General features: G+C 38.4%; 1 protein-coding gene across 1 annotated transcript; it reads left to right on the top strand.

The window, feature by feature from the left end:
• Positions 1 to 4038: 4038 nt before the first annotated feature.
• LOC108678532 lies at positions 4039 to 13964 on the top strand. The gene is made up of 3 exons (XM_047882687.1): positions 4039 to 4057; positions 9818 to 9862; positions 11721 to 13964. Exons 2-3 carry the CDS (start codon positions 9860 to 9862, stop codon positions 13401 to 13403), a joined length of 1686 nt encoding a protein of 561 aa, XP_047738643.1. The 5' UTR covers positions 4039 to 4057; positions 9818 to 9859; the 3' UTR covers positions 13404 to 13964.
• The last annotated feature ends 2743 nt before the right edge of the window (positions 13965 to 16707 follow it).

Below are 16707 nucleotides of genomic sequence, written 5' to 3'. Positions count from 1 at the left end.
ACCAATTAAAAATTCGAACATACAATTCTGAACAGATGCAGCACATCACTATGAACATACGGCTTACATTTTTCTACGGGTATTTACATCATTATTTCCTTCAAAATTGTCATGACTCTACTGCAAAAAATTAAGCATGTGATCTGACTAAATAGCCAGCACCTAATGCTGTTGCATACTTAATATCTCGTCCCGCAATCTAATTTTAATCATCAACAAAATAAAATTTTAAAAATTAAGAATGTGACTGTAAAACTGAAATTATTTTATTTTACCACCGTCTAGTGTGTGACATCGTGAAGTTTACTCAAACCCTTCAATATTTACCCTGGCTTGTATGTAATTTAATCTCCTCAGTGATGATAATCGTGAAATACATCTTTTGACTAAATACACTGCATAATAATTGACGACAAGCAACTATAACATAGCACCGCAATTATGCGTTGCAGAACTCGTGTCTGGGTAAAATTATTGTAAACTTTTCGACGGTGTCTTTCTATTCACGGGCTCTCGTTGCCGTTGGGCACGTGACAACAGTTATCTGACTAAATAGCCAGCACCTAATGCTGTTGCATACTTAATATCTCGTCCCGCAATCTAATTTTAATCATCAACAAAATAAAATTTTAAAAATTAAGAATGTGACTGTAAAACTGAAATTATTTAATTTTACCACCGTCTAGTGTGTGACATCGTGAAGTTTACTCAAACCCTTCAATATTTACCCTGGCTTGTATGTAATTTAATCTCCTCAGTGATGATAATCGTGAAATACATCTTTTGACTAAATACTCTGCATAATAATTGACGACAAGCAACTATAACATAGCACCGCAATTATGCGTTGCAGAACTCGTGTCTGGGTAAAATTATTGTAAACTTTTTGACGGTGTCTTTCTATTTACGGGCTCTCGTTGCCGTTGGGCACGTGACAACAGTTTCGAGGCCTCAAGGTTATAATTTATAAGCTCACTTTTGTGTGTAAATAAATGCTCCCAACTAATAATTCGCTACTAAAACTGAGTACTTCTTAAAATATGCAATCGTTCTAATGGTGACTGTAATTGCCAGTGATGGTGACGCAAAAACTCTTGTGGCAGTCGCAGAAAGCTGCACCACAGTGTGGTGCAGCGGTGGTGACCACACAGTGTCGGACGAGATATCATTTGTTGCGGAAAAAGTTGATTGATCCCTTAAGTCTTTATTCGTGTTGCATTACACCTAACATGATGCAATCAATAAGCCTGAATACAATGCAGTAGCCTTTCAATTGAGAAGTGCAACATCCATCTCCTACACCTCAGGGACGACTGATGACTGCCCTTCAGGTCTTCTTCGGTGAAAACGTCTTTTTTAAAGTCCCAAATTTTCCAACAATATTTATAATTCCACTTTGATACTTTTATTTATAAAACCTGCGTTTTAATAATAATATTGCGTGATACAATGTTAAAAAAGTAATGCTTTAACATAGTGTAGGCAATTTGCTCAAAATGAACAATCGTTAAGTTTCGGAAGTGCTACAGAAGTTGGCATTATTGTCCGAGCTTATAGAAGTATAAAATTTCTAATGGCCATGCGGACGCTGCTCTCGAATATTAACTGAGAAACTTGGGGATGAAACTAAAAAATACGTATATGCCGGCTTACTGATGAGGTGGTCAAGTATTCTTGTTAAATGGCACGTCAATTATCATTTGTATACTGATGTCTGACGCTAAACTGTCAATGACGCTATGTTCAGAGACTATTGCTCGTATGAGATCTGTAGTTTATATATATTGTAAATTAGTAGGCATACGAGGCCTCGTCACGTTTTTAAGGATGATTGTATTGCGTGGATTGGGTGGCCCAGTGGTTACAGTTCAGAGTACCAAGATTGGCGGGTTCGCGCGGGTTCGATCCCATGCAGCTCTGTGCGCCAGTTTTTGGTCGGAATCGGCAAGGAGGCCGGGCGGTTAAGCACAGCAGAATTTGAATCAGTGAGTTGTGAGTTCGAGACCGCAATCACCGAACGGAAGATGATGTAAATAGAGAGAGCGTCGGACGATAAGCGACTATCTCCGTATCTGTCGGTAACATGATGCAAGTCCAACACTTCCATGCCTCACTCGTTTCAATGGTTGACTATTACACAATGTGCAGTAGCTAGAGTCGAGTCAATAGATGGATTTATGTTTTGCTTGCCCAAAGACATTTAATGCGTTAATCGTAAATTTACAGCATATTTTTGTTATTGAATCGTACGGAAGAAGCCTTGTTCTTGAGCGTCCCACCATAAAGCTCGTAGCGAGTGACTGCAGTAGTTAGGTGTACATGTCTCAGTAGAATCAGGATTACTTGCATTTCCTTTTTTTAGTTCCATTGGATTGAATTAAAGATCTGTCGTGTTGGCGACCTCTGCTTCTTGCTTCTTCGATTATGTTGATATGATCATCCTTTCTTAGTTCCTCACCAACATAAGATGACAATAAGTTTTTTTTTTTGCCATTTGAGGAACGACGAAGAATCTTTGATAGAAAATTATGTTAATAAAATAATAAAATTGACAAAATCTTCTATTGGTACGATGATGTGAAAAAATATGAAAAATTATGTGCGACAATGAAAAATGCTGTTGTCTATATTTGTATACGTATTTATTTATTATTACTTGAGATAATTTTTTTTTTGCCACTTTCCATGCCTATTCGACTGTAACATATCTTCTTGCCCGCGATGCGAAATTGATACACCCTCAACGCTAAAACAGGCTTTGACCACGCAGTAAGCACATGGATAAACCGAGAGTGCCCAGTTCTTTCACCTTCGTTTTTGTTAATGCTATTTTATTTAGATACTAAAATTTTATAAACAAAAGCCAATATCATTTACAAATCATTGAGTTTACTCTTCGATGAATTTCATGAGTCAAATGAAGTTCAGTCAACGAAATGCGGTGAATGTGAATGCAACATTTTGACGCGAATGTTAGGGTAGCGTCACCTTATCACATAAGAATTAATTCAACATTAATAACAAAGTTACTGACCTGATAGTTAGTAATTTTGATACTTTTGTTGAACGTTTGCCCAATATATGGTTCATTAATTGAAAAAATCTTTTCGTGTTGGCAGTGCCCGAACTTTCAGGTGTCCGCGATGTCGGCTTCAACGGAATGAAAGTGAGGATCTCATGTTCATGATATGAACTTTCCTTTAAGAACTTTGAATTTTCTGCGTAAGTTCTTGAGCAAAAATTTCATCTGATTTTTTTATTTAATCGACTTCTTTGTGAAACGTATTCTTTTTCGAGGAATGTGATGCAATGCCATGGTCGTTGATAAAAGTAGTCTGTTGCATCATGCTAATTTCGTTAAGTGAACGTTTAATTAATCCATGTTCATTTATTAAAAGTTCATGTGAAACTTTTGCACACCGCCAAAGTTTGAAATAAATATAGACATGATATGCACTTCTAAAGGCCCCCAAAAAAGTTATTTGCATTTCAGGCATGTTTTTCGTGATTTGTAATCTATTGCATCACTGTCTGACTGTCTCTGTTTCTGAGACAAACCACCATTTCCGAAATGTAAAGTCGTTTAACTGTAATGTATCATTGTAACTGTAATATGAATAATATGCATCGATCTGAGATCATGTATTATGTATACTCGTCTTTTACAGAGTGCCCTAGTCATTTCACCCGGTACTCCAAATATCGTGTTGTAATTTTACGTGAACGGGTTGCAAATTGAACTGGCAATCAGCAGCGGCTGCCGAGACGCAGCTTGCTTCTAGCCGCGGTGTAGTTCGTACGTGTGGGTTGCGTGCCTTGTTTTTCTTCTTTTTTGGTAAGTGTATTATCTCTAGGATTGATAATTGTCATCCCTACGCACGTGTAAGAACCATACACGGATGTTTTTGAAATTATCTATATATTTGCTATCGTGGTGAATCTTGCATCGTGTTACATTCAGCTATGGCGAACGATTGCCCCAGCGTAGGAAGGCGCGTGGCCGTTGCGGCAGAGTTGATTCACCTTTCCTCAAACCGGGTGCTGGCTACTCATCAAGGTCGTGTATAGCCGGGGTGTTAGAAGTTTTCTTCAGTAATTTTCCAAATTGCCCTTGAATATTAAACTTGATTTATATTTATGTAATCTGTAAATGGGAAAAATAAATCCTCTCCGACCATTAGCGCATGATCATGATGATGAACTCGTTACTGAAGTCTGAAAACTTTGTTCCCATCCCACATAACATACACCGCTTAGCTGGCGCATCGATTTGTGGAAGTAGATTTTATCAAGTATCAAACACGCATGTGTTGCTCAGCGCTTTCTTGTGGGAATAAATATAATAATTGATATTTTGTTGACAAATGACCCGGAAACTTTTTGTTCACATGCAATGTGAGAAGTTGAGTCACATAATTTTCAATTTGTGACTCACATTTCAGAAGTGTAAATGATATTTTTCATGTAAAAACTCATTTATACTTATTCCAATGAAATTAAAAATATAATTAGGTATATCTTGAAAATAGAAACTATTGAACTTTTTTATAATTTTGCAGCAAATTACACTTGGTACTGTCAGATGGTCAGATGTCTAATAGTGTAATAAGAGATGGGTAGGGTAAATCGGGACTGTTCTCCATCATGTTGTAAAAATTTTATAGCTCCAAAATAATTAAAATATTGCAAAATTAACAATAGTGGTGGAAACTTCAACATTTTTCATACCTATGGCTATGCCATGGTCAGGAAGATGTGCCAGGTGCGCGGGAATTTATTTTGTCATTTTTACGACCTGCGCGGTGCGCCGTACTATGCTGGTAAAAAAATGCGCCGTGCGCCGTACTTTAGAAAGCTAAAATAGTTTACTATTTTAGTTGACAATATACGCGAGTATATTGACAGTATAATTGACTACACGAGTCGAACTGACAATAATAAAATGTAAGACATGTCCGGATTACTTCTGACTCTTCTGCTTGTCCGCCTTGTCGGATACGGAACGTACGGTAATCATAAACTGCGGCTGCGGCTATTATATATACGAAATGTAAACAGATGGTGTTCAGTGATCAGTGTTGCCATATGACTTTGGAAAAAATTTCTTCTAAAATAAAGTTCTAGATTTCTCATTCACCAAATTTCCGTATCAAGAAAAATCATATATTATGGTAAGATAATTCAAGGCATACTGTACTGAGTAATGTGAGTATTACGTCTGTTCCTCCACAAACTGCTCGTGCGCGGCAGCGCGACGTAGAATTGATGGCCGGGATTGCGCGAACACGTGCGCAAAGAGAATTTATTTTCATTACATTGCGCCAACTGTACGCACTTTAATAGCTTAAAAAAAGTGAAAATGTGCGGGAAAATTCACCGAAAACATGCATCATCCTGAGTGTGGTGGCTATGTAGCAAAAAGGAAGTTAAGAAATCATGCATTTACTAGCTCTAAAAAATTCATGAAAAAAATATATAAAAATTATATGTTTTAAAAAAGTACTTCTGCCAAAGTCTGTAGTAAAAAAAATTTGTCATACTTGAAAATTTCACTTGAAAAAATTGCAGACAGTTCTTGGCTTTAAAACATTATTGACGGAATTTATGCACCTCAATCCAAAACAAGATGTTGGCTGTTTCCACAAGACAGGATATTACAGGACATCCCCCTGGAGTAATACAGGTTATGGGACACCCCTAAAAATGCATTTACAGTAGAACTTTGGTTTGCAAAGGCTATGGACAACAAAAAAATTGGTTAATGACAAAGAATTTTGATTAAGTTTACTTCTCTCAGTGAAAAAGTTTCACTTGACAGAAAAATTAATGCAATTTATGCATCATTGGGCATCGCCAAATTGTGCATAGAGTGTCATATATAGAATTGTGCACTGGGTAACATAGGAATGATAGAATGAAAAGTAATTAATCAAAACTATGATTTATTCCTCCAAAAAATGTGATGGTTGTCACTAAAATGTTCCTTTCTGTTACAGTTATGCTTTTTACAATATATTTTTTTTCATTATAGTGAATCAATTCGCTTGTACCAATTAAAATGATGCAAAATTACAAGCCCAGTACCATAAGGTTACAGAGGAAATTCTATAAAGCAGCTGATATGAAGCTTGCAGTGCACAAGGTTGTTGTCAATGGCATGGAATTTTTTTTGGGGGAGGGGGTAAGGAGGGCGTCTTCCCTAAAGTTTTTGGATTTGGCTTTTCCGGTTTTAAGTCTCATCTTAAAGCTGACATATTGCCCTATCCAACGGTACCATTCCCATCTCTGTACGTTGATTTATGCGCTCACGGCAGATCATGAAAGGGAGGGGGGTGATGGAGTTCTTTAACAAATAGAATAGGAGGAAATTCAATGCCAGCACTTTAAATAGTGTCTTGAGGTGCACCTTAGTTACCCGCCTGGCGTCGTATGAGGAGGTGTGCATGCAGTTGCTCCCACCATCCTGGACTGGAATCAAGCTCCAGTAAGGTTTAGTTTTGTATCCTTGCTACATTGAGTGCCTATTGCAATGCGCGCAGGACTTTGTCGCGCTCTCCTGAACATTCACACTTATTTTCACGGCAAACCTATCTCCTCCTACAGTTTTGAAGCTACAGCAATGCGACATATACCATTCGATTTGTAAAGACCACACCTATCGAGTAATGAAGCCTTTTTTTAGATTTGTGCATAGTTTGGATTCAAATTGGGGGGGAAGGGGGGAAAATCTACAACCTGGACGCAAGGTGAGGCATGCATGACACTTTTTCTGTGTCTCTTTGCCTGTCTTGTCCCACATACTTGTGCTCTGTATCTATTCAAAATGGGGGGGGGAGGGAGGGGGGAGAATCTGAAGAAAACAGAAAAATGTGTGTAAAAAAACTAAGGCAAAAATAAAAAATCTGGCTTATTACTCGATTGGTATCAGTCTTTACAAATCGAATGGTATATCTTTCAATGCTGTAGCTTGAAAACTGTAGGAGGAGATATAAGCTTGAAAACTGTAGGAGGAGATAGATTTTAATGCACCCCCTTTTTGTCCATTTTCTATGAATTTCACGTTTTCTATTAATTTTTCCGAAAAATCATACAAACAAAATCTGCTTTACAGAAAGAAGTTACTGAAAGATCCGTTAGTAAATGTGGAAGTTTTTCTGGAGGGTAGACGCCCCCCTTAAGAGTGTTAGGCAGATATAGAATGGGATAAATAGTTAATGATAAATAAATATGGGAATATTATCAATAACAGAAAAACAAGTGCAAATCACAGAAAACATCATTTATTCTACATCTATAAATATAGAGGAGGACTTCAGAGTACTGTTAGTAATGGATGAGTACCCTCTGCATGATTCAAACATTATAAATTAAGTTTTATTTCAAGTCTCCCAGATTACCCCGTTCCCAGGGGTAATTTGGGACACGTTTTTGCCTATGGCATCTTGCGAATACCTTATGGAATTTTTTTCAGAGATGTCATACAATATCAATTGAAAATACCTTTAAAGTGAGCCTAAACTTTTTTATGGAATGTCTCGTACTAAAAAATAGTCAATGAAAAAAAAATAGTCCCTCATTACCCCATTTGATGGGATTTTGTGTGAATGAGGTTAATTGTAGTTAGATAGCTAAACCACTTGCACATCAATAATATTGAAATTTTCCTGCTTATTACTGAAATCTCTGCTCCAAAGTGACAGGTTTCCAATCAATTAGGAATAAGGTGGTTAGATGGTGCATGTGTTAACAATTGGACGGGAGGTAATTCATTGGGCATGAATCTTGTGACTTGTGCCTCAAAAAATGGTGGAAAAGCTTTATTTGCAGCTCACAGAGTAGATCTATATCATTCTGTGCATTGATGCATGTCCTTAGTTACCCACTATGGTGTCCACCCACCCACCATAATTTATAAGGCTGGATTTCAGGGCTGGAATTTGATCTCAGCTTAGTAGTTTACTTTTTCAATCAAGCAATTGGTACTGGCCAGCTGGATTAAAGTTTAAGATATGTACTACCACTTCCAGAATTCCATTCCAACTGCAACCATGATGACATCAATGAAAACATTGATCCACCATGTCTGGAACCTTTATTATTACATCAAGACCACCAAGCAGCATGGAATTCATGGGTTACATGGACAGGGTGATTCATGAAAACTTTCTGATTTGAAAGCTCAATAAAAATTTTTTTATTAAAGATATCATTATGGTATAAATTTTATTGAAATGACATTACCTGAATTTTTTTATCGGTTTTAAAGATTAAATTGAAGGAATGATAGCCCCATGGTCAATGCATTCAGTTAGTCAATTTTTGAAGTTCAATTAAACTTGATGAAGCTTATTGACAGGTATGTTGGCAGTGGCTTGATGTATGTTATTCTTCAAATGAGGGTCCTTGGACAGCCATTTTGAACAATTGATTGATGATTTGCCCTAAACATGTTCATTCACAAAACATTCAATTTCTGATCAGGAAACCAAACTGAAATATAAATATGGAACCAAGTACTGAATGCTTGTGACAGTGGAATGGAGAAAAGTAGGCCTCAACAGAAAGTGCATGCTGCTCACTTGTCCAATGCACAGTGGTAACTGACTAGGCAGGATACAAAACTTCATGACCTTGCCTTTCATATGAAATACTCCCCACCCTTTTCCTATAACATCTGGCTGCTGGGTGCCAAATCCAAAACAGGAAGTTTCCATGAATCACCATGTGCAGATAAACAAGTGCACATATTATATTGTTTATTGTTAAAAAATACAAAGATATTTTAGCCTTTTGTTTGTATTTATCAAATATTTTGGAACTGATCAAGTTACCAGGCTAGATAGATCTTGAATATATGAATCATTATTCTTGGAGTAAAATTCTGATACCAAGCTGCAAGAATTTGAATTAACAAGAAAAGGAGACATCAGATTTATAGATAGTAAATTCACTTGGAATGAAGGATTTTGGAGCCAGAAAATTTCAGTAAAATGCATAATTTTTCCAATAGGAGCCTTAAATGAGCCATATTGTCCATCTAGTGACACCTGCACTGGCAAAGTATGTACAAAGAGCTTATTTAGGACTGTCAAGTGGATTAACCAATGGCAATGAAGCATCTGGCAAAGAATCTGGTGGGGCAGCGCCATTCCAATGATGATAAAGTGAAATCAGAATGTACTTTGAAAACATATAGTATTATTGTGAATTTTTGTGTCATTTTTGTTTATTCTAAAATTTCTAATTGTGCTTGTTTGATGGAGGAGGGGAGGGGGCTAAACTGCCAGCATTTTACTTAGTGTTCCAAAATAATAAAACTGTTCAGTGTAAATTTTTTCCTAACGAAATCATGAACTTGCAGTTACCTCACTTGTTTGAGAGACTTCAAGCATTACTCAGAGTTATTATCAAGAGAAATCATAATGACTGCTTTCTGTATGGATTATGTTACATGATAATAATTAGAGACTTGAGTACCACTTGATTCAATTCTCACAGAAATAGATCATTGGTATAGTCATGTTGGAAAAATGCATCATTCATTAATTAAGTTGTATCCACAAGTTCCTTGTTTTCTTATTTGAGAAGCCCCATAAAGAGCACACAGCCCAAACAAATGTCATGCCTGGCATTTGCAGTGAGCTTGTGCATTTGCAATCATCCAAGACTAACATGGTAATAAGTCGAGGGTTTTAACTGCCAGACTGCATCTAGTAATGCTATTTAAGCGTTCAAAATATGTAATTCATTGCTTGTATTTTAGGCCAAACTTTTAAAGTTGGTGTTCTTTATTAATGTATTGTATTCTGTTTTTCAGAGTGTGGAACTGTTGGAAGTACCATCATCTTGCCTTGGCTTAATGGTGGGTGTGAGGCTATTATTCCACTTTCTAGTTTAAAGTGTGGCATCATATATTGTCAGAACAGATGCATTTTTCGCGGCCAAAATTTGACTAACCTTCTTAAGGTCTCTGGCAAACCCATTAATGATACAAGAAATATTTAAAGTTCCACCATACTTCATAGCCCTGCTTCACTTTTCATAAATACTGCCACCCTGCCGGCCTGTGAATACTATTGTCTTTGTGGTAAACTTGAACCTTCATTTTCTTGTTTATCATACTTCTAGTATTAACCATTCTCCAGCAGAAATGTTTACTCATGTTTTCATAAAACATTTTTTTTAGTTGAAAAGTTAGCTCATTTCAAATTTTGCCTTCAAAGACCTGCTACATCCGTTTATACTTGTTAATTTTAGGCCTTTGTAAGCCATTCAATTTGTGAAAGATGATAGTTGAATGATTTTGTGACTTGACTTGCTCCAACAGCTATTGTTTTTTGAAGAGTGTTGTTTGCATCCAGATTTCATATTTTATGCATATTAAATTATTTCTGGATATTTGGTAACAATTGTAATAAAAACTAAACATAAAATATGTTTTCATTTCTTTTATCTTGATTTTTTTAGAAAATTTTACAGTTAAAGTAAGAAAAAATGGTTTGTTGGAAAACCAATTGACTCATTTTTGCTGCCAAGAAAGGTATTTTCAAAATAGAAAGTCCACCACAAAACTGGGAATAGGAAATAATAAAAAACTGTTTTCATAACCATACAGTCAAAAATATATAGCACTAAAATAAAATAATTAGTGTGAAGAAGCAAAAAATTCTTGGAAGTGGTTAAGCTGGTGCAGAGTTCACAAAAATGGCTCAAGCATGCCCAAAAATAATATTTTTATGAAAAAATTTTAGTTGATAATATTGAGTTAAAATTAACTTGTATTGAGTTGAGTTAATGTGCTGGTTAGCCATAAACTTAGATTCTTTCATTCATTATAGATTTTATTTGCCTTCACTTCAACCTAGCTATTGATCAGATTTGAATCTTTAAACTTTTTTTTCAAATTATACATTTCAAATCCTGAAATTAAGGAGGATATCAATTAGCAGTCAGTTTGTTTCTTCTTATAATAAATATCCATTTCCTTATCTTTTGTTGTGGTTGCTGACTCGGCTATCGCTACTTATTCTCTCCTAATAAGAGCAGAGCGTTGTAGTTACCTGGTTACTGTTACTGTTAGGATACAATCAAAAATTATTCGCTGGGAACCCAGCATGGCTCCCTTGGCATGTTGGCAGCATTTAAGTTGGCTTTAGTGTATCTTGCTAACCTTTGCTCTTCAGTTGTCATATCTTCTCATGGATGATGCAACTAAATATGCAGGAATTTATCATTTGTTCTTCTCGTAATAAATACTACTGTCTCATGATACGTTACTCTTGAAAAAAAAATCTCGTTTTTATGATGGTTTAGATTAAATATACATTAATACGTTGTTGTTAAATCTGTCTTTCCCAAGAGCTTTATCTGGCTTCACCTAACTAACAAAAAATGCTACCAATACAATCATACCCCGCACTTTGGCTGGTGAAGATGCATCACACAGAGCAGCACCTTTCTTCACTAACAGGTTCAGCAATCGAACTGAGCGGACACATTAAGATAGGATTATTGCTAATTCATAAGTAATATTGAGTCAATTAAGATTTCTGTTTGAAATTGCAAGTCATTTAGGGTTGACACAAGACAGTCGGTTTGGCAGTTGTTTCATTCAAGGTCAAGAGAGTGATGACCAAATGACCGCATGGTACGTATGTGAAATTAAGAAGGGTCCTTTTTGGCCAATTTGTGCATGTATTAATTTAGTCCTACTTTTTCAGATGAACAAGACTAATGAAAACAGTGCGCTCTATAAAGCTCTGGTGGGTGAGCGATCTCACTCAACGGATTCCTTTAGAAGCCACTCAGCACTGCAAAAAGCCGCGAGTTCTCCTCTTGTGTGGCAGGAGAAGTCGGCGCACTCCTCTGATGTTCATGAATATCTGGTTTCGTCTAGTTCCACCATTGAGGTTTCGGCACCACCGCGATATTTTAGTAAGAAATACTTCCCATCGAATAGAGTAGAAATCCGTCCAAACGATCTGGCCTGTGAAGAGCAGTTGGTTTATGCCGTGACTCATTGTGAAACTGATCGGGGTTTTGGCCTGGTAAAAAATAACAAGATAATTGAAGGAGGCAGTCGATCTGCTGATCGTGTGTCAGATGTTTGGAGCGACCACGCCGGTGTTGTTAGGCCGCATATTATCTGCTTCGAGAAAAAAGTGGATAGTGGTTCTTCTAGCCTTCGTGAACGCTGCAGGCGTAACGAAAGCTACGAGATTGTTAGTCGTGTCAAAACTGAATGTACCGACGATCAAGTTTTAGACTATCCGGCAATCGATACTGAACGTCGTCCTGTATCAGCAAGTCAGGCTAACTTGTTTTCCGAGAATCATGTGGGAATACGGACTGAAATTCAGCGCAGTTTGTCCGATGATGGCCCGCGTCCTCAAGAATGCATGCCTCTGGACCTGTCAATGGCAACAAGACGGTCGTCGGTGGAGTCTGATACGCAAACGAGTCTCTTCATTAAAAAAGAACGTCCATTGTCAATAGAACAATTGTATGACGCTACGTCTGTGGATGGATATTGCACTCCCGGAGAAGCAGGCTTGCCTCCGAAAATGAACTTGTTGCAACTGGCTGATGCCGTAACTTACATCATTGAGAATGACCCGCAAACTTCGGAGACCTTTTACAGTTCCAGGTCATCTCCGTCCAGCTTTAGTGATACCAACTCCAGTAACTCAGTTGATGAAAAAATTAGTTTAAATGAGTACAGACTGTCTGGTCCTGCCATTGAGTTTCTGACGGAAAGCCGTGACGGTATGGAAGAGGAATCAAAAGTCATCAAGTATGAAGTGAGTGACAGTTTCCAACCCGAAGGAATTATTTTGAACAGTAATGTTCTTGGTGACAGAGTATATTTGGAAAATGGAGTTAATCTCGTCCACCAAGAGATGCCAACTGGTCACGTCGACGATTGCGAGACGTCTCCAACTTTGATCGAATGTGGTCAAGGTCTTGCGTTGCAGTCCTCTGCTCGTTACGTGCATGTAGTGAGTAAGAATTCTGCGATGCCTCCAAGGCTAAACAGCACTAAGCCAAATTCGATGACGTCAGGAAGCAGGCTTGGCGGCACTGTTATAGTATCGAACATGGGCTTGGACTCGAAGCGGCGCTTGCGGCTGGCGAAGGCGGAATATGAGAGCATGAGTGAAGAAGATCGGCGGGTGCGCCACAGGGTGCTTGACAACCAGCGGTCGAAGCAGTACCGAGAGCGGCGCAGGAGGATGGTGTCTTTACTGCAGAACGAAATCGCCCAACTTGAAGAGAAGAACAAGTCCTTAAAGGACACAGTCCAGATTTTGGAGAGGCATTTTGAGATTATGAAATCTGCTGTACAGCGAACCATGCTTGGGCAACATTTGAATGAGCCGATCCTGGTATCAGCTCTCTGTTGATGCCGCAGCAAATTATCCAAGTCCTGTGCTGATTTGGTCACGAGTCTTTCTTAACTGAATAGCTTGCGTGCGGATCCAGTCAGCTCATGTCACGTTCACAACTCGCTGGATGTTCCCTTTGAGACATCTATACTCATTCTTCCTTCACCGTTTCTAATATCTTTTAATTTATTAAGTATTGGATAATTTAGGAACCAGTATTAGGTAAAATTTTTCACTGTATTCTGACTAAATTTTGTATGCTTGCAATTTACAGTGACTACAATTTTGAAGGAGTTTGAACTACTTTCCTACTTTAACCCCCATCCCTTCGCTTTCATTTTCCTCAATTCTTCTTGTCCGATGTTCGTTTAGGATAACGAGTAATGCCATCATGGATCGTTTACTGTAATTTAGAGCTCAAATTTCGAAAAAAAAAATCGAAGCTGCTTGTTATACTAGGAAGAGCACATGCCATGTATCGTTTATCCAACGCTAGAACCTCGTATCTTTTTTGCGTAGAACCATTCAAGCATATCTTTAATTTTAACTGTTCTAGCAACAATTTTTAGGGAAAGTAAATGTATATTAATGGACAAAAAAAATGCTATACACATAGCGGGGTCAACTTTGGCTAGGTCATTAGACCTGTCGCTGATTCCTAATATCACTGAACATTCACAACTTGTTGCGGGCTCGTGCACGCAACTTACTGCTCCATTTTTGCTAGGTTCTACCCCTTGGTCACTTCGCCGATCAGACGAGAACTGTCGTAGGTAGCTGGGATTTAACCGGCCATTCACTGCTCCAATATCGGTACTCTGAACTGTAACCACTAGGTCACCCTGCCCAGAAAAATCAAGAGTAAATAAGCTGTTACTGTTTGGACACAATCGAAAATTACTCTCTGGGAACCCAGCATGGCCCCCCTTGTCTTTTAAAGGGTTAAAACCAACCCGATCGGACGAGACAACGTGAGTAGGTGAGGTTGGATGCTGAACTACTTGCTTATGAGCAAGTATACTTTAAGCAATTAGCCCATTAATGCCGAGAACTATTTTCTGAAATTTTCTTCGTTTTCTTGTGATACTATTAGCACTTGTGACGGTAATAGATGAAAAATATGTTTAAATATTCATTTTTCGTCGTATGTGAAAAATTATGGCTTGGTTCCATTAGGAACCGGGCTAAATATTTCACGATCTAAATGACTTTAGAAATATGGTAACACGTAAAACCATATACAGCATTAAAATTACTCACTTTATCGATAAAATTCTACATCTGACTCATAACTAATATATTTTTAGAACAAATTACTCACCTTTCTCCGCAATGATATCAAGCCGTCCTGCCTGACACCCGGTTCTTATAATCTTGGAATGTTAACTGAACAGGGAGTAGTCGGCGAAGCAGAACCAAATGTTGCCAGAACAATTAAGTACAAGGTGTATATCAAACCTATGCATACACTTGTATATTTATTTGATCATTCAATTTTAATATGAATCCATTTTTCCCTCTGGTTCCAAATGGAACCGCTCGGCATTAATGGGTTAGCGCGCTGTTATCGTACTTGTATTGCATCGTGAGGTTGAGCTCTAAAACTAATTTATTGTTACATTTTCGGCCCACGGCTGTGCCTCCTAAGTTTTTATATGCTAAATTTGGACCAGCTTATTTAAAGTAATTAATTTTTATTCAGAACTTCTTTATAGTTAAGTTTCTTTAGCCGACTATTAATGGGTACAATAGTAGGGTCAATTATTCTAAAAATTTCTAAAAATGAAAGGTTTATAAATCCAGCGAAGTCTTTCGCTCAGTTTTTCGCATCTTCAGGTATAAGAATCAAGCAGCTCAGTAGACGAGGTGCTTCCAGGATGGCTGCAGGGAGGAGACTAATTGAACTAGTGAAAGAAGTATGAGTAAGGTTTTTGTACACTGTACAGTCCTGAGTCCAGTCGTTCTAGTTCTGAAGTTTCAGACTGAGTTGAAATCCAGTTGATTTGTTATTTAGGTGCGGATTTTTGCTCTGAATTAGGAATGCTTCCATTATTTGTAGTCTGTTGAAGTCTGGTTCATGACGGAGGATTTCTTTTTCTGTCCCTGTTCTTCTCGGGTTAATTTGGTGTTGTGGTTGTCCATTGCACGAGTTCTTGAGTCTCGCAAAACTATTTGCATTGTGAGTCTTCTGATATGGTTGTAGAAGTCACGCAAATATACGAAACGTTGTGGGTCTTGCACACCCAGCCACGTGGACAGTACTGGCCGCCAGTTCATCCGCCGCTTGATCTGTCCACGCTACTGACCTCGTGTATAGAGGGGTTCAGCTGCTTCAGTGGGATCGCAGCCGTGCACCACTAATTTTGTGCACCAATACGCCTTGGATCTCTCCGGACATCCACTAATCAGCCGTGACTGGAACTTGCTATCTGTAGCCGACCCTTGACATCATTCTGCTTTGAATATTTTGAGCTCTACACCACAAAGACACGAGTTCGAATAGCCTAGAGTCGAATGGCGTCCACCACTGAACGTTGCTTCGAAGCATCACTTCATACCCTGACCACCGCTCGAACTGGAACTTGCGAGCAACAGCCTGCGACCAGTCGGCTTTGTCCTCTTCCTGCCTTGCATAAAACCTGCCGTGCATCGTGCGGATATCACACCCGCTGCAAGGCTCCGGCGCGCTACGTCTGAGTGGTGCAGAATTTTTTCGCGGTACGGCGGACGATGCTAGACCATTCGATCGCCGGCTGTTTCTCTTGAGGGCTGATTAGTCTTAATTCAATTGATTTGTTCTGTATGGTGGCTTTTGGCTGCCAATATGATTGTCCAGATGTGTTGTAGGCTACGTTCCGGAAGGCAGGAATCATGATGGTCCATTACATTTAGGGCAGTGGTGGTCTTCAGCAGGCGACCCGCTTCAGTGGCATGTGCCGAGACGCGGCTGGGAGGAGCACCCATGTTTGCTTTGGCGGCCTGAGAGGCGGCCAGTTGGGCCGATTCAGCCGTGGTGAAGGCTTCTATGCCGCTCTTGTGACGCATCTTGGGTCAAGTGAATCATGGCTTGTTTGAACGAGAATGGTTCTAAGAAGAACTCAACTAATTGGAGTTCAGACGATATTCAATTGTCCTTTGAGATATTCCAAAAAATATGAAATAATGTGGAATGTTTGCCATGATGCTTACCTCAACAAACTGAAGAGATAAACGAGTATTTTGAAACTGAAACGAGACCTTATTAGTTGGGGTTAAGTTTTTCCTGACGTTGCATTTTTAAAGGCTAGAATAAAGAGTGTGAAAACAACGTACAGACCCGAGT

The sequence above is a fragment of the Hyalella azteca genome, unplaced genomic scaffold, assembly GCF_000764305.2.
Source record: "Hyalella azteca isolate HAZT.00-mixed unplaced genomic scaffold, Hazt_2.0.2 contig11040, whole genome shotgun sequence".
Taxonomy (NCBI): domain Eukaryota; kingdom Metazoa; phylum Arthropoda; class Malacostraca; order Amphipoda; family Hyalellidae; genus Hyalella; species Hyalella azteca.
This window is presented reverse-complemented; position numbering and strand designations above follow the sequence as displayed.